Source organism: Schistocerca serialis, chromosome 5, assembly GCF_023864345.2.
Source record: "Schistocerca serialis cubense isolate TAMUIC-IGC-003099 chromosome 5, iqSchSeri2.2, whole genome shotgun sequence".
Lineage (NCBI taxonomy): Eukaryota > Metazoa > Arthropoda > Insecta > Orthoptera > Acrididae > Schistocerca > Schistocerca serialis.
In genome coordinates, this window is record NC_064642.1 from 717,403,675 (window position 1) to 717,423,101 (window position 19,427).

The window sequence follows — 19,427 nt, forward strand, 5'->3', positions numbered from 1 at the left end:
AACTATCAGTGTCAAGATTGTGCTGAGAATACCAAATTTCAGGCATTACCTCTCACCGTGGCCAAAGGATTTCACTTAATGGATGAGAGCAGCAGTGTTTGTGTAGACGGAACATAATTGAGGGGGCAATTTGTGCACGAAATCCTGCACTGACAACATTTTCGCAATTATGGATGCCTACAAAGGCACATTGGCTCAATATTTCTGGAGGGCTTCCAGTGACTTGTTGAGTCCATGCCATATCGAACAAAAGGAGGTCTTTCCATGACTCTTGTCACCTCAGTGTATATGATGAAGTACTGGGCTCAAAGAGCTATCTCTTCTAATACCACTATACTGGTGAACAACTAGTTAACCTGGACTCAATTTCCATCTGGAATTAGTTGTTGGAATAAATATCTTCAATTGTTTTGATCAAGTTGGAAGAAATCCTCAAATTTTAGAGCAGGTTTGCCATGCCTGTGAACTGAATACTGCATCTGTGCATGACCTACTGGATTTAAAAGCATACTGCTCCTCTGTAAGAGTTGTAATTTTTTATTTTATTTCTTATTCTTTTTGTGAAGAGTTTAAGAGCTTAACTGAGTAGATTGATCTCTCTGTAAATGGAAAGGTCTTTCTTATCTCCTTCCTTGCACATGAGAATAGTGATACTAGTTCTTGTACATTTGAAATTTTATTACCAGTTATAAAACTGTCAATTAATTTGTCTAACTGTTCAGTTACTAGTGCTCCATACTTATTGGAGATAGAATCTGACCCTGGAGATTTCTCCCAGCCCCTTTCTCTTCTAGCAGACTTACAGCACCTTCTGACTCTGCATGTGAAACAGTAATGTCAGCATTTACTGACAGTCTGATCTCTGACAGCTTTCCATATTCTTGTAGGCTTTTATCTCTAAACAACTCTGTTGGTTATTTGTCCTATGATTCCACATTTCAGTTGTTCAAATTCAAAATTTCATTTAATTCTTTCCTCTATCATTGTCCAAATTTGTTTCTGTAGACAATAGATGTCATATTCTTTATTTCCAGAAAAAAATTCCCAGTATTCCGTCTTAAAATGATTTACTAGTGATTTTGCCTTATTACAATTTCTTATGAAATCTTCATAAGACTCTTGTGTTTTCTGTGTTTTATATCTAAAATAGGCCCATCTCTTTTTACATCCATTTCTGTAATCTCTTTGCAAAACAGTAGTATTCTGTTCCCCCCCTCCCCTCTCATGGTTTGTAACTCATGTCCCTAATTATTCTTGAGCTGCTGCAGCAATATTTTCCTTGATTTTTTCAAACCTTAATATACATTATGCTCTGCATTACTGGCATTGTTTTATTTTCTCTACCTTTTTTAAAAATTTTTTTTTGTAGATATGCTCCACAGTAAATGCATACTCAGCCTTTCTTCTTTTAATATGGGTGCTTTAGCATTCTTGTTCCTTCCATCTTGCAATCCGATTTTTGTTGTAAGGAGGCTGTGAAGACACTCTATGCTGCCAGAGTTTAGGCTCCTAACATTTATTACTGACTGCGGATGGATATTCCTATTTTTTACAATGTAATTTATTGTAGATTCATCACTTCTTGGGTTCTGATTCCCTACTAACTTGGATTAATGGAGGAGACCGATTGTCAAAAGTAAAACTGTGGAATTCATCAAATATTTTCCTTTGCGAGTATGAGAGCATCATAGAAATACTCATTATTCCTTTAATGGGCACTTCCACAATGACATCATGTGTCACAGAAAGCCTTACCACTTACAGTTTCAAAATATACAATCCAGAATCAGGCATCAAGTGCATGCCTTTGTTCTATTTTCATTTCCTATTTAAATGATCGCAAAATTGTAGAGAATGTAGATGAAGATGAAATAGGAGATACGAGACTGCGTGAAGAGTCTGACAGAGCACTGAAAGACCCAAGTTGAAACAAGGTCCCGGGAGTAGACAACATTCCATTAGAACTAATGACAGCTTTGGTAGAGCCAGGCCTAACAAAACTCTACCATCTAGTGAGCAAGATGTATGAGACAGGTGAAATACCCTCAGGCTTCACGAAGAATATAATAATTCCAATCCCAAAGAAAGCAGGTGTTGACAGATGTGAAAATTACCAAACTATCAGTTTAATAAGCCATGGTTGCAAAATACTAACACAAATTCTTCACAGACAAATGGAAAAACTGGTAGATGCCGACCTCAGGGAAGATCAGTTTGGATTCTATAGAAATGTTGGAACACGTGAGGCAATACTGACCCTACAATTTATCTTATAAAATAGATTAAGGAAAGACAAACCTATTTTTCTAGCATTTGTAGACTTAAAGAAAGCTTTTGACAATGTTGAGTGGAATACTTTCTTTCAAATTCTGAAGGTCGCAGGGGTAAAATACAGGGAGCGAAAGGCTATTTACAATTTGTACAGAAACCAGATGGCAGTTATGAGAGTCAAGGGGCATGAAAGGGAAGCAGTGGTTGGGAAGGGTTGTAGCCTATCCCCGATGTTATTCAATCTGTATATTGAGCAAGCAGTAAAGGAAACGAAAGAAAAATTCGGAGTACGAATTAAAATCCATGGAGAAGAAGCAAAAACTTTGAGGTTCGCCAATGACATTGTAATTCTGTCAGAGACAGCAAAGGACCTGGAAGGAGGATATAAAATGAACATCAACAAAAGCAAAACGAGGATAATGGAATGTAGATGAATTAAGTTGGGTGATGCTGAGGGAATTAGATGAGGAAATGAGACACTTATAGTAGTAAAGGAGTTTTGCTACACTCCTGGAAATTGAAATAAGAACACCGTGAATTCATTGTCCCAGGAAGGGGAAACTTTATTGACACATTCCTGGGGTCAGATACATCACATGATCACACTGACAGAACCACAGGCACATAGACACAGGCAACAGAGCATGCACAATGTCGGCACTAGTACAGTGTATATCCACCTTTCGCAGCAATGCAGGCTGCTATTCTCCCATGGAGACGATCGTAGAGATGATGGATGTAGTCCTGTGGAACGGCTTGCCATGCCATTTCCACCTGGCGCCTCAGTTGGACCAGCGTTCGTGCTGGACGTGCAGACCGCGTGAGACGACGCTTCATCCAGTCCCAAACATGCTCAATGGAGGACAGATCCGGAGATCTTGCTGGCCAGGGTAGTTGACTTACACCTTCTAGAGCACGTTGGGTGGCACGGGATACAAGCGGACGTGCATTGTCCTGTTGGAACAGCAAGTTCCCTTGCCGGTCTAGGAATGGTAGAACGATGGGTTCGATGACGGTTTGGATGTACCGTGCACTATTCAGTGTCCCCTCGACGATCACCAGTGGTGTACGGCAAGTGTAGGAGATCGCTCCCCACACCATGATGCCGGGTGTTGGCCCTGTGTGCCTCGGTCGTATGCAGTCCTGATTGTGGCGCTCACCTGCACGGCGCCAAACACGGCGCCAAACACGTATACGACCATCATTGGCACCAAGGCAGAAGCGACTCTCATCGCTGAAGACGACACGTCTCCATTCGTCCTTCCATTCACGCCTGTCGCGACACCACTGGAGGCGGGCTGCACGATGTTGGGGCGTGAGCGGAAGACGGCCTAACGGTGTGCGGGAGCGTAGCCCAGCTTCATGGAGACGGTTGCGAATGGTCCTCGCCGATACCCCAGGAGCAACAGTGTCCCTAATTTGCTGGGAAGTGGCGGTGCGCTCCCCTACGGCACTGCGTAGGATCCTACGGTCTTGGCGTGCATCCGTGCGGTCCGGTCCCAGGTCGACGGGCACGTGCACCTTCCGCCGACCACTGGCGACAACATCGATGTACTGTGGAGACCTCACGCCCCACGTGTTGAGCAATTCGGCGGTACGTCCACCCGGCCTCCCGCATGCCCACTATACGCCCTCGCTCAAAGTCCGTCAACTGCACATACGGTTCACGTCCACGCTGTCGCGGCATGCTACCAGTGTTAAAGACTGCGATGGAGCTCCGTATGCCACGGCAAACTGGCTGACACTGACGACGGCGGTGCACAAATGCTGCGCAGCTAGCGCTATTCGACGGCCAACACCGCGGTTCCTGGTGTGTCCGCTGTGCCGTGCGTGTGATCATTGGTTGTACAGCCCTCTCGCAGTGTCCGGAGCAAGTATGGTGGGTCTGACACCGGTGTCAGTGTGTTCTTTTTTCCATTTCCAGGAGTGTATTTGGGGAGCAAAATAACTGATGATGGTCGAAGTAGAGAGGATATAAAATGTAGACTGGCAATGGCAAGGAAAGCATTTCTGAAGAAGAGAAATTTGTTAACATCGAGTATAGACTAAGTGTCAGGAAATCGTTTCTGAAAGTATTTGTATGGAGTGTAGCCATGTAGCCATATGGAAGTGAAACATGGACGACAAATAGCTTAGAAAGAAGAGAATAGAAGCTTTTGAAATGTGGTGCTACAGAAGAATGCTGAAGATTAGATTGGTAGACCACATAACTAATGAGGAGGTATTGAAAAGAATTGGAGAGAAGAGAAATTTGTGGTACAACTTGACTAGAAGAAGGGATTGGTTGGTAAGGCATATTCTAAGGCATCTACGGATCACCAAATCAGTATTGGAGGGCAGCGTGGAGGGTAAAAATCATAGAGGGAGACCAAGAGATTAATACACTTAACAGATTCAGAAGGATGTAGGTTGCAGTAGGTACTGAGAGATGATGAAGCTTGCACAGGATAGAGTAGCATGGAGAGCTGCATCAAACCAGTCTCTGGACTGAAGACCACAACAACAACAGGGCATACTAATGGCTATTGATCTCAGTGATTGCCAGTTATCATGTGCTAATGTGCTACAGCAAACTGTAAAAATCATGCTAAAATTGGATCATTTTGTTTTGAATGCAAGCCAAAAATGACATTAAAATTATGCCTTTTCTCTTCAAATGTGTGCTCTTACGCAAATCAAATGGATGAAAACACATTTTGTAGTGCTCTCACTGCAATAACTAGAAACCAGTAATGAGTGCTGAATTCATGGTCAGCCATGCTACGATCAACTTAGAGAAGGGATACAGCTGTCCGTTTCAGACTGTGCATGCTCTCATGTGACACTGTCCCTGCCAACACTGAGGGTGCTTGTTTGCTTGTTGCTCAGCACCAGGTCAGTAGTTTTATTTTAAAGTGTGTGTCATGTACTGTGTGAGCGTTAAGCATCAGGGGGTTTTGAGGAGCAGTTGATATAATGATACCATACCTGAGTGATCAAGCATACTGACTGGCAATTCATCAGCTAGAGTTTGAATCCTGCTGCTACCACTATTTCAGTTTATTTATGATTACTACCCTGGTAAGTTGAAAGGCTATAGGCTGTCACATTGCACCACACTGGTAAATTTTGCTTGAGCTGTACTGGTTGTTTTCAATCATCACATGGAAAAAATTATAGTGGTATGTTCTGTCATATAGTACATCATGTGGTACTGATGTAGATGCAAAGAACATGGTAACAAAACTACTCAACCGACATGTCATAAATCTACAAAATACATGTGAAACAAAAAATGTGTAACATTATAACAAAACCAGTCAATGGAGTTTTCAAATCAATGCAAAATACATCTGGGTTATAAAGAATTTATTACCTAATACCTCTCACAAAGGTAGTTTGCTTATTATATATAAATATGTACAAAATAATTTCTGAAGTTTGTGTGGAAAATAGCCACAGCAACAACTAAAAAATTATGCTGAGACTATATACCAGTATGTTGGCTTGTCTTTCTTGTTATAAAAGCAGGTGCAAGCAATGAATTGTCTGTTCAGTTTCATTTTAATGAGTCTAGAACTAGTGTTTTACGGCACTTTCTGTTCAGTAATTTAATATATGAGTTCATTCATACAACTGAGATAACTTAAAAGACATCACAAGGACATTAATTAATATCAGCTCTCAATGCATTACTATGAACTGTACAACTGCACAGACTAATTGCAAACTATAAAATATAAAGTAGTAACAAGGATCTCAATTTCAAAATATTTGAGAAGGTACTTGTATGCTCAGCAACCATATACAAAGAAAGGAAAGTTGGCAGTTACATTGCCTCTGGTCTGCAAGTCACCTCCTTCCTGCCAAAAATTCTTGCAGTTATAAAACAATCATTACTGCAACTCATTCTACTTCACTGCCAATGTTCCAAGTGCTACTTTTTTTTGTTTTTGACTGTTCATTAATAAAGCATGTCATCTGATGAATCCATACAATGTTCCCTGAATTGGTGATGATAATTACATGTACAAATGAAATATATAGTTTCAGTTACCCTGATTTGTACACAAAAAATGGCAAATAATCTTCAGGCACTAAGTAATTCCTCATATAACTGCGTTTGTTACTACAAAATTAATATCGCTTTTTAACTTCCAAGTTTCAAAGTCACATTTCCACTGTCCATAACCATCACACCTAATGCAGCTGTGGCTTGCATAAAGTCCCTCCTGCCTGTTTAGTCACTTTCAAAGGTATTTGCTGAATTCATTTTCATCTGTATTGTCATCAGGTTCCGTAAAATGAAGCAATTCAAGAACATCAGTGTGATTCATAGCTGTAGCCAAATCTGTTGGGGTATGGCCAAGAAGATCTTTTGCATCCTTATGTACATTATTTACTAGCAAGAAGGATACACAATCAACATGACCATGAAGTGCAGCCTGAAAAACAAAACAATTCATTACCCACATTACATTTACAGAATTAAAAAGTTGATTACGAACTCATTAACGCAGGAGGTGCAGTACATTACACAGATTCAGATGCTTGGCAAATTCAGAGTGTATCATGATGAACACTGACACGGATTAAAATATACAATGGTAGAAACAAAACCATTTCAGTACACACAAGTCTTCAAACAAGCCATTTGCAAAATAATTGTGAATTTGGGATTACAAGCTGCTACAGACTTTGATATGAAATATTGCACCAGTTAGTACAAATGCATTTGAGATGTAAATTTTTCAAGGTAATTTTTGTTCTTTTGTTCCATGGCTTTGATAAATCTTAGAAATTACATATTTAACTCATAAAACTGCTATATAGTTTATTTTTAATTAAAAATAAACTATAAAGCAGCTTCATGTGTTACAATATGTCATTCTTAAGTTAACTTTTCCATTAAGTTCTCATCTGATTGATCTCAAATGTCACCCTGGGCCTATTGTTGGAGAATGTCATTTATGCTTGATTTGACATCGGCACATTTTACTGCCAATGCAAGACATCTAACATAACAATATAGTCCATGAGGGATAGGTTGATCAGGGCCTGCACTTTGGCCTCCAAGATCACCTGGCATTAATCCTCTGTATTTCTCTATCTGGAGTCTTATCAGAAGATACACACAAGGAACTGAAGCAGTGAATAGTACATCTTGTTAAGATTTTCAACATGATCCAATGCAAAAGGAACATGTGGAACACCTCCTTTAATAGGTATGAGAGAACAGTAAATTAAAACACATAATGTGCTGATATAGTACTGAATTTCTTGTCAAGGTACACCGTAAGTGGAGCCCCCTTTGATGGGGATTTAATCAAGAAGTTGATATTTCAAATAATTTGCACCAACTAGGGAAATATTCCGAAGTATAGTCAGTGGCACATTTTAACCCCACATTCTTAATTATCTTGAAAATGGCTTGTTTATGGGCCAATGTCTTCTGGAACAGTTTTTCTTCTGTTGTATACTTTCACATGTGTCACTTTTTGCTCTTAATTATGATATTCCCAGCAAATATTAAGTACATTAATCAGTTATGCCAATATCTAAAACTGAATGACATTTTCTGAATATTACGAGATAGATATTTTGTTCCTTGTGTCACTGTGAAAAACAACAAAGAATTGTATTTTCTCACATAAATCATCTCAAACTTTCCTGTGCAGGAATACATAGCCAATTTTCCCAAAAGGGTAAAAATTCTCTGAAGTCATATCCTGTAATAAGGTCCATCCTAACCACTTTTCTCCTCACACCAGCCAGACACACTTATCTTTGGCTAATCAACTTCTACAAAATCCATGTCACACCTTATGCTTCTCTTTGTCACATTTCCTTGCAACATATTCCTGTGTCTGTCACTACCCACTTAATATTTTTTATTCCAGTCTTTGATCACAATATCAATTCTTTAGACGATGACCGGTTTCAGTCCATAATGACCATCCTCAGATCTACAATATAAAAATACATACTCCTAGTGAGCAGTGTATCTTTCAACATAATACAGCAATGCGTATCACAATATACTATCATACAACCAGGGAAATGCACAGATATCCGAGGAAATCCTCTCTGGGTTTAGGCGGCTGTCTGATTTGGTGAAGACTCCCAGTCTCGCTAGCGGGATGAAAGCAGAGCTCACCATCTGCAGCATCGTCGACAGGACTGACTGCGGACCTTTGGTACAGAGCCGAGTGGAGGGTCTGAATCAGAGGCTGAGGTGGTTCTGCGACCGTGTGGGCTGCAGATTCCTCGACTTGCGCCATAGGGTGGTGGGGTTTCGGGTTCCGCTGGATAGGTCAGGAGTCCACTACATGCAACAAGCGGCTACACTGGTAGCAGGGGTTGTGTGGCGTGGGCTGGGCGGTTTTTTAGGTTAGATGACCTTGGGCAAGTACAGAAAGGGCAACAGCCTCAACGGGTGCAGGGCAAAGTCAGGACGTGCGGGGACCAAGCAGCAATCGGTATTGTAATTGTAAACTGTCGAAGCTGCGTTGGTAAAGTACCGGAACTTCAAGCGCTGATAGAAAGCACCGAAGCCGAAATCGTTATAGGTACAGAAAGCTGGTTGAAGCCAGAGATAAATTCTGCCAAAATTTTTACAAAGGTACAGACGGTGTTTAAAAAGGATAGATTGCATGCAACCGGTGGTGGAGTGTTCGTCGCTGTTAGTAGTAGTTTATCCTGTAGTGAAATAGAAGTGGATAGTTCCTGTGAATTATTATGGGTGGAGGTTACACTCAACAACCAAGCTAGGTTAATAATTGGCTCCTTTTACCGACCTCCCGACTCAGCAGCATTAGTGGCAGGACAACTGAGAGAAAATTTGGAATACATTTCACATAAATTTTCTCAGCATGTTATAGTCTTAGGTGGAGATTTCAATTTACCAGATATAGACTGGGACACTCAGATGTTTAGGATGGGTGGTAGGGACAGAGCATCGAGTGACATTATTCTGAGTGCACTATCCGAAAATTAACTCGAACAATTAAACAGAGAACTGACTCGTGGAGATAACATCTTGGACCTAATGATAACAAATAGACCCAAACTTTTCGACTCTGTATGTACAGAACAGGGAATCAGTGATCATAAGGCCGTTGCAGCATCCCTGAATATGGAAGTTAGTAGGAATATAAAAAAAGGGAGGAAGGTTTATCTGTTTAGCAAGAGTAATAGAAGGCAGTTTTCAGACTACCTAACAGATCAAAACGAAAATTTCTGTTCCGACACTGACAATGTTGAGTGTTTATGGAAAAAGTTCAAGGCAATCGTAAAATGTGTTTTAGACAGGTACGTGCCAAATAAAACTGTGAGGGACGGGAAAAACCCACCGTGGTACAACAACAAAGTTAGGAAACTACTGCGAAAGCAAAGAGAGCTTCACTCTAAGTTTAAACGCAGCCAAAACCTCTCAGACAAACAGAAGCTAAACGATGTCAAAGTTAGCGTAAGGAGGGCTATGCGTGAAGCGTTCAGTGAATTCAAAAGTAAAATTCTATGTACCGACTTGACAGAAAATCCTAGGAAGTTCTGGTCTTACGTTAAATCAGTAAGTGGCTCGAACCAGCATATCCAGACACTCCGGGATGATGATGGCATTGAAACAGAGGATGACACGCATAAAGCTGAAATACTAAACACCTTTTTCCAAAGCTGTTACACAGAGGAAGACCGCACTGCAGTTCCTTCTCTAAATCCGCACACAAACGAAAAAATGGCTGACATCGAAATAAGTGTCCAAGGAATAGAAAAGCAACTGGAATCACTCAACAGAGGGAAGTCCACTGGACCTGACGGGATACCAATTCGATTCTACACAGAGTACGCGAAAGAACTTGCCCCCCTTCTAACAGCCATGTACCGCAAGTCTCTAGAGGAATGGAAGGTTCCAAACGAGTGGAAAAGAGCACAGATAGTCCCAGTCTTCAAGAAGGGTCGTCGAGCAGATGCGCAAAACTATAGATCTATATCTCTGACGTCGATCTGTTGTAGAATTTTAGAACATGTTTTTTGCTCGCGTATCATGTCGTTTCTGGAAACCCAGAATCTACTATGTAGGAATCAACATGGATTCCGGAAACAGCGATCGTGTGAGACCCAACTCGCTTTATTTGTTCATGAGACCCAGAAAATATTAGATACAGGCTTCCAGGTAGATGCTATTTTTCTTGACTTCCGGAAGGCGTTCGATACAGTTCCGCACTGTCGCCTGATAAACAAAGTAAGAGCCTACGGAATATCAGACCAGCTGTGTGACTGGATTGAAGAGTTTTTAGCAAACAGAACACAGCATGTTGTTATCAATGGTGAGACGTCTACAGACGTTAAAGTAACCTCTGGCGTGCCACAGGGGAGTGTTATAGGACCATTGCTTTTCACAATATATATATAAATGACCTAGTAGATAGTGTCGGAAGTCCCATGCGGCTTTTCGCAGATGATGCTGTAGTATAGAGAGAAGTTGCAGCATTAGAAAATTGTAGCGAAATGCAGGAAGATCTGCAGCGGATAGGCACTTGGTGCAGGGAGTGGCAACTGACCCTTAACATAGACAAATGTAATGTATTGCGAATACATAGAAAGAAGGATCCTTTATTGTATGATTATATGATAGCGGAACAAACACTGGTAGCAGTTACTTCTGTAAAATATCTGGGAGTATGCGTGCAGAACAATTTGAAGTGGAATGATCATATAAAATTAATTGTTGGTAAGGCGGGTACCAGGTTGAGATTCATTGGGAGAGTCCTTAGAAAATGTAGTCCATCACCAAAGGAGGTGGCTTACAAAACACTCGTTTGACCTGTTGTTGTTGTGGTCTTCAGTCCTGAGACTGGTTTGTTGCAGCTCTCCATGCTACCCTATCCTGTGCAAGCTTCTTCATCTCCCAGTACCTACTGCAACCTACATCCTTCTGAATCTGCTTAGTGTATTGATCTCTTGGTCTCCCTCTACGATTTTTACCCTCCAAGCTGCCCTCCAATGCTAAATTTGTGATCCCTTGATGCCTCAAAACATGTCCTACCAACCGATCCCTTCTTCTAGTCAAGTTGTGCCACAAACTTCTCTTCTCCCCAATCCTATTCAATACCTCCTCATTAGTTACATGATCTACCCACCTTATCTTCAGGATTCTTCTGTAGCACCACATTTCGAAAGCTTCTATTCTCTTCTTGTCCAAACTGGTTATCGTCCATGTTTCACTTCCATACATGGCTACACTCCATACAAATACTTTCAGAAACGACTTCCTGACACTTAAATCTATACTCGATGTTAACAAATTTCTCTTTTTCAGAAACGATTTCCTTGCCATTGCCAGTCTACATTTTATATCCTCTCTACTTCGACCATCATCAGTTATTTTACTCCCTAAATAGCAAAACTCCTTTACTACTTTAAGTGTCTCATTTCCTAATCTAATCCCCTCAGCATCACCCGATTTAATTTGACTACATTCCATTATCCTCGTTTTGCTCTTGTTGATGTTCATCTTATATCCTCCTTTCAAGACACTGTCCATTCCGTTCAACTGCTCTTCCAAGTCCTTTGCTGTCTCTGACAGAATTACAATGTCATCGGCGAACCTCAAAGTTTTTACTTCTTCTCCATGAATTTTAATACCTACTCCAAATTTTTCTTTTGTTTCCTTTACTGCTTGCTCAATATACAGATTGAATAACATCGGGGAGAGGCTACAACCCTTTCTCACTCCTTTCCCAACCACTGCTTCCCTTTCGTGCCCCTCGACTCTTATAACTGCCATCTGGTTTCAGTACAAATTGTAAATAGCCTTTCGCTCCCTGTATTCGTTCGACCTATACTTGAGTATTGCTCATCAGTGTGGGATCCGTACCAGATTGGGTTGACGGAGGAGATAGAGAAGATCCAAAGAAGAGCGGCACGTTTCGTCACAGGGTTATTTTGTAACCGTGATAGCGTTACGGAGATGTTTAACAAACTCAAGTGGCAGACTCTGCAAGAGAGGCGCTCTGCATCGCGGTGTAGCTTGCTCGCCCGGTTTTGAGCGGGTGCGTTTCTGGATGAGGTATCGAATATATTGCTTCCCCCTACTTATACCTCCTGAGGAGATCACAAATGTAAAATTAGAGAGATTAGAGCGCACACGGAGGCTTTCAGACAGTCGTTCTTCCCGCGAACCATACTGGAACAGGAAAGGGAGGTAATGACAGTGGCACGTAAAGTGCCCTCCGCCACACACCGTTGCGTGGCTTGCGGAGTATAAATGTAGATGTAGATGTAGATAAAATATAGTAAAAACTTAACTTTTTTACACCATGTCCTAAAGTGATAAGGCCATAATGGCATCATCAAAACACATAAATATAATCAGCACAGCACCATCACATAGATCTAAAATAAGGTGTAGAACAGGCCACATTGTCCATGTAGTCATTATTGCAACTGGCTACTGAAGTACTGTAGCTACCAGAAATCTGTTTGCCTACATCCTCCCTAGATGTCATTACGGACTGAAACTGGTCATTGTCTAAAGAATTGATATTGTGACCAAAGACTGGAATAAAAAACATTTGACAGTATTGGATAACTGTTTGTATACGCGACCATGTAGAAGTTGGTGACTACCCACTTACTTCCTTGCCCTCCATTTTCTGTGCCACTATCTTCTATTTATTTGTGTATTCTTTCTCTCTTTATTGCTGCTTCTAATTTATTATCTTCCCTCTACTATTTCTTTTTCCATCAATTGGTATTTTATTCTCTTTCCCTCATTCTAGACTTCTACACTCCTGGAAATTGAAATAAGAACACCATGAATTCATTGTCCCAGGAAGGGGAAACTTTATTGACACATTCCTGGGGTCAGATACATCACATGATCACACTGACAGAACCACAGGCACATAGACACAGGCAACAGAGCACGCACAATGTCGGCACTAGTACAGTGTATATCCACCTTTCGCAGCAATGCAGGCTGCTATTCTCCCATGGAGACGATCGTAGAGATGCTGGATGTAGTCCTGTGGAACGGTTTGCCATGCCATTTCCACCTGGCGCCTCAGTTGGACCAGCGTTCGTGATGGACGTGCAGACCGCGTGAGTCGACCCTTCATCCAGTCCCAAACATGCTCAATGGGGGACAGATCCGGAGATCTTGCTGGCCAGGGTAGTTGACTTACACCTTCTAGAGCACGTTGGGTGGCACGGGATACATGCGGACGTGCATTGTCCTGTTTGAACAGCAAGTTCCCTTGCCGGTCTAGGAATGGTAGAACGATGGGTTCGATGACGGTTTGGATGTACCGTGCACTATTCAGTGTCCCCTCGACGATCACCAGTGGTGTACGGCCAGTGTAGGAGATCGCTCCCCACTCCATGATGCCGGGTGTTGGCCCTGTGTGCCTCGGTCGTATGCAGTCCTGATTGTGGCGCTCACCTGCACGGCGCCAAACACGCATACGACCATCATTGGCACCAAGGCAGAAGCGACTCTCATCGCTGAAGACGACACGTCTCCATTCGTCCCTCCATTCACGCCTGTCGCGACACCACTGGAGGCTGGCTGCACGATGTTGGGGCGTGAGCGGAAGACGGCCTAACGGTGTGCGGGACCGTAGCCCAGCTTCATGGAGACGGTTGCGAATGGTCCTCGCCGATACCCCAGGAGCAACAGTGTCCCTAATTTGCTGGGAAGTGGCGGTGCGGTCCCCTACGGCACTGCGTAGGATCCTACGGTCTTGGCGTGCATCCGTGCGTCGCTGCGGTCCGGTCCCAGGTCGACGGGCACGTGCACCTTCCGCCGACCACTGGCGACAACATCGATGTACTGTGGAGACCTCACGCCCCACGTGTTGAGCAATTCGGCGGTACGTCCACCCGGCCTCCCGCATGCCCACTATACGCCCTCGCTCAAAGTCCGTCAACTGCACATACGGTTCACGTCAACGCTGTCGCGGCATGCTACCAGTGTTAAAGACTGCGATGGAGCTCCGTATGCCACGGCAAACTGGCTGACACTGACGGCGGCGGTGCACAAATGCTGCGCAGCTAGCGCCATTCGACGGCCAACACCGCGGTTCCTGGTGTGTCCGCTGTGCCGTGCGTGTGATCATTGCTTGTACAGCCCTCTCGCAGTGTCCGGAGCAAGTATGGTGGGTCTGACACACCGGTGTCAATGTGTTCTTTTTTCCATTTCCAGGAGTGTATATTCCTGCTGTCCTCCTCCATTTCTGGCTTGAAAGCTATACTCTCAACAATTAATTTCTTTTTAGCTTTCCATTTCTTGGTCATCACTAATCTTTCACTGTTGATTTTACTCAAACTATTCTACTATGTCTTCCTTGGCTTATAATTCCTTGACAGCTTCCCTATTTAATTCCACAATTAGTTTTTATTTTCCAGATGAAGAGGAAGGAACATGTGGTGATAGAAGACAATGAGTCTGTGACTATCTATCTATGTCTCTTGTCACTTTACAAACAGTATTTTTTTCTTTCTGTGTTTGACTGCAATTCAGTTTTGATGATAAATTCATTTTCAGATGCTGTAACTTAACTGTGTGGATTAGGAAGAGAAGGAGGGAGGGAGGGAGGGAGGGAAGGAGGGAGGGAGGGAGAGAGATCATTATCCTATCACTAAACAAAAATAAATTTGATAAATTAAGGAACATCAATATTTACTTTTCACTAAAAGTACCGTATGATCCTCTTTCAAGAAAGGAAAGACAAGAGAGAGTAGTTGGTGACAGTGTGTGTGTGCGGGGGGTGGGGGTGGGGGGTGGGAGGGGGGGGTTATGCACATAATCTTGATTAATAATGATGCTTCAAGTACACTTACTAACCTAGGTTCTGTACAATATGCTCCTGTGCTCTCTGTCATTGGTCTCCTTCAACATAAATTGAACTCCGCCACTGTGGTTCTGTCTTTATATTGGAGCTTATCTCAGAAACTACAATAGGGATTTTGATATGGTTTTCACTGATAGAGAGACTGATTTATGAGGAATGTTTGAGTGAAGAATAATATAAAAAAATAAATAAATAAAAGAAAAAAAGATGCAAATTGGCTGAACTATGTCAGTCAAAATGGTGACACAGTCATCTTGAGGAGAATTGTTAAGAATGTCCTTCTGCAGCATTTAATGGCTTTGGCGATCTCCAGCATCCACTGGTCTCTGATGTGGAGATCTTGAGGAAAGTGGTACGACTAATTCCATTGAGAGTAATATCTTTATGTTTGTATGTCTCAGGGTCTCTTCAGTACTCTTAGAGGGAAGCACAAAAGTGTTAGGGAAGAGCTAAAAATATGCCACTCTAAAATTCTTCAGTATTCATTACAGTGGGTGTCCAGTTGAATATCAGTGTGGAAGAGATACAACAAGTGGGTGATGATCACTATCACTGGGGTCATCACATAAGTGTTGTGAGGTTGATAGTTGAAATGAATATGTGCTGTAATAAAGTGAGTAGAGAAGCTGTTATTGAATATGCAAACGTCAGCTCAGTTCTTATAACAGGCAGGATAATTATGTCAAATAGGTGAATACACTGAAGGGAATCTGATTTCCTGAAGAGCTATGCAAACCACTGAGTAAAGCAAGAGAAAATGTTTCAGCTCAGAAAGGTGACAGCAACGGCCATTTCAACTCCACTGGATTACATTTGTGTGTATGTGTGTAATGGCAGTGCCAAAATAACTGAATGGTTAATCATGATTCAGTTTGGGTTAATGCCACCTGCTGTTTGCCATCTACTGCCTTATTTCAATACTTGAAGAAGGGGAAACGAGGGGAGCTGAAACTGCCAGGTTTGCCATCACCTTTGGTTCTATCTTCTTTTGCTCCTTTCTCCTTATCACCATAACAACAACAACAACAACAACAACAACAACAACAATGTTATTTGGATTCAGTAGTAGTAGTATCCAGACACACATCTGATACAGATGAAGAGGAAGCTGTTCTTATGGCCCGGTGTCCATACCTCTTGCAGCTGCTGATTGCCATAAGGGCCTGGTGTTGTGAAGGTTTGGGTAGAAGGGCCAGGATCACATATAGATCTTGTTTATATGGGTGGAGGGGAGCCAAGGCCCCATCACAAATGTAGAGGTAATGGAAGAGGGGTAGGAGTAGCTGCCTCCCTCACAGAAAGGGAGAAGATGAGATGGCCACTAGAACCCAGTGATGAGGAGGAAGAGCAGATTTTATCCTCGTTGATCTTACATTCCCTTCTTGTGACATAGCATGTTGGTGATGAGAGGGAATGATCCTCACAGTAATTGGTGCAGTAAGGCAGTTGTACCCAGGTGGTAGCCACATGTCATGGTCATCTACAGTATCCACAGATAGTTTCATTTGTACAACTTGATGGCATGTGGCCAAATTTCATATACTTGAAGCATCTCAAGGCAAATGGTGCATAAGATTTTACATTACACCAGTAAAGCAAAATCTTAAATACATCCAGAAGTAAGTGAATCTCAGAACCCAAGATAAATGAAACAGCGTCTTCTTTGTCACCTGTAGGCCCTCGCTGAACCCAGCAGATAAAATAGACACCACTACATTATAAATTAGTACGAAATTCAACATCTATATGAAGTAGAAGGTCTCTGTGGAAAACTGATGATATTTTGGTTCCTGTGTGAGGTAATTGTGACAGGGATGTCAACAAGTTTGTCTGAGATTAATAATCCCTGGACAAGAGTGGAGGATGCTAATTCACTACGTATGCACCCATTCTACATTTTTTTTATCGAGGTAACTTCACCTAATTGTCTTCAATTTCCTCCATATTAAATAATGTCTTTAAAGAAGTCCTGGTACAAACCAGCAAACTGAGGCACATATTTCTCTCCCTGTATGACATGTCAATTTTCATCTCAATTCACATCTAATGAGGGAAACATACTGGTATTATATCATCCTGCATTAAAGCGAGTCGACTGCTCTGATGAGATTGCTGGAGCCACAGGGCCACCAGCGTGGTTCAACTTAGTAGTCTTCATTGCAACTGTTCCACCATGGTGTCACTCCAGCTGGAGGCTCTCATCATGGGAGCCACCCCACTTAAGAAATGGTCCACTGGCACAGAAGTTGTTGCTCTGAGTTCCATTGTCCCAAAATAAGACAGACACATCCTCCTCAGCCTTGATGGGGAGGAAAAAGCATCGACACTAACAGTGCATCCCCTCTAAAGTCAGGAGGATACTACTGCATGCGTTCTTGATGACCTCCCACATGGACTGGGTAGCATATTGTGTATTAGGTGACCTTCATCGCATGAGCTGTACTACTAAAAAATTTTTGAAAATAAAGTGGAATTCAAACTTGGTGCCTGATAGCATTTGTGAATAAGCCAAAATGAGAGTAGGCTTTGACAAACAAGTAAAACTGACTAACCAAAAGCAGGCACTGGAGCTATAGTCAAGTCGACATTGAATAGGGCACTTGTAAAGATTGAGTCAAAGTGAAAAAAGTAGTCAAATAATAGGATAATGACACAGAAATTGAAAGAATTGTGGCGATGGCTTGGGCCCCACACACACTTGGAAAAGAGTTGTGAGGCCCCTGGGGTTGACGTAACAGAGTAGTGAAATACAAAGTAAATGACCTTCTTATAGGTTAATGAATTTGGAAGCACAATCAAATTAGTCTATTATGCCTTCCTGAACATCTCATAGTCACAGGAACAAAAATAATTATTGTAAATCATTATGATGCACACAATTTTTGCACGTAACAGCATTTGGAAATGTCCATTAGCATTTGTAAATCTCCGTAATTTTCATAAGTTACTGGAAAATGTCAAAACAATAATGAGTTATTGCCAAACAATAGAACATCAGATGTTTTCATTGTACATTGTGTGTAAGTAGTCTTCATACAATGGGCCTGTGTTTAATGCAATACATTATAAACGTATGTGATCTTAAGAGTAATGAATAGCACAACTTTCAACTGTAGGAAAATCTTATGTACTTTATTTGATTTGAAATAATGGTGATTATTTAAGTATTATAAGGACATGTCTCAGAATAACATGTGCTTTGCTCATTTATTCATTCGTCACACTTGGATGCTCTTGTCTCAACACTATTTCCTCACGTCTCGAGAACCCATTATAAGAAGAAGAAGAATTATTTGATACTTGTATTTCTCCTCTGTTACTTACGTACTTACCAGATGTAAGGCAGTACGGTCACTTAAATCTGGCTGTTCAAGATCTGCTCCTGCTAAATGATACGACTTAAGCCGGTTTATATTGCCTCTTGCTGCTGCACTGTGAAATTTAAGATACGATTGTGAGTTTTCACTCTTTTGGAGGTTTGTTCTATTTTATACTCAGATTTGCTTAGTCACCTGCAGAGGTGTTCTCCAATAGTTCTTGGGTTGCCATGTAAATGAGCACCAGCTTGTCTCAGTAATTTTATTATTTCATGCTGATCGTTGTTTACAGCATCTATCAGAGGTGTTCTGTCATACCTGCAAGGTGATGGATGTACAGTTAGGGTCTAAAATTCCATAGAAACTACCTCATATAGAAAAGTATAAAATTAAGTTATAACTATATCAAGCAATTACACGTTGTTGATAGCTCACTGTAAAATAGTGAGTTGATAAATTTATCTCCTAACTGAAAACTGAGCCTAACAGAAAGTAACATACAGCAAAAGCCCCCATACAATATTTTATATCGGGTGGGGAGGGGGCTAGACCTAGGGGTATGGAGTATTTTTAGTGTTTTGGAAGATTAATGGCAACTTGTAAGTAGTCATCAAAAAATTCATTCTGACCCTGTTAAAAACCTGCATAATAGTGACTTTTAAATCATTTTATTGAAAGAAAAAACAAGTAACTACACTATATTCTTTTTCTTTTCCTGAAAGCAAGGAGGTGGGGGAAGCAGATATTGGTGCCCTTGACACACAGCAATTTATATGACACATAATGGCTTTTATAATCAATGGCTGTTTTCCCACCAGACATAAGATGTGGCCAGCAAAAACATGAATTTGCTGTCTAATGGGAATTCCAGGTACAAAGGAGTGTTGGATGTCAGACAGTTAAGTAGTTTGTTTCATGTTTTATGGATCATTTGCATAATAAATCGTATTGTGTGGAACAAGTCATATCACGTTTACATCACAAATTATTTTCGAAATATGGCTAC

General features: G+C 41.5%; 1 protein-coding gene across 1 annotated transcript in view; it reads right to left on the bottom strand.

The window, feature by feature from the left end:
• Positions 1-5,638: 5,638 nt before the first annotated feature.
• The window catches only part of LOC126481200 (L-asparaginase-like), a 391,393-nt gene continuing 377,604 nt past the window's right edge, over positions 5,639-19,427 (bottom strand). Inside the window, exons 11-13 of the mRNA XM_050104797.1 lie at positions 18,617-18,739; positions 18,437-18,536; positions 5,639-6,695 (exon numbers count right to left, since the gene is read on the bottom strand). Coding sequence (XP_049960754.1) covers positions 6,501-6,695; positions 18,437-18,536; positions 18,617-18,739 — 418 coding nt within the window. The 3' untranslated portion in view covers positions 5,639-6,500. The remainder of the gene's footprint in view (positions 6,696-18,436; positions 18,537-18,616; positions 18,740-19,427) is intronic.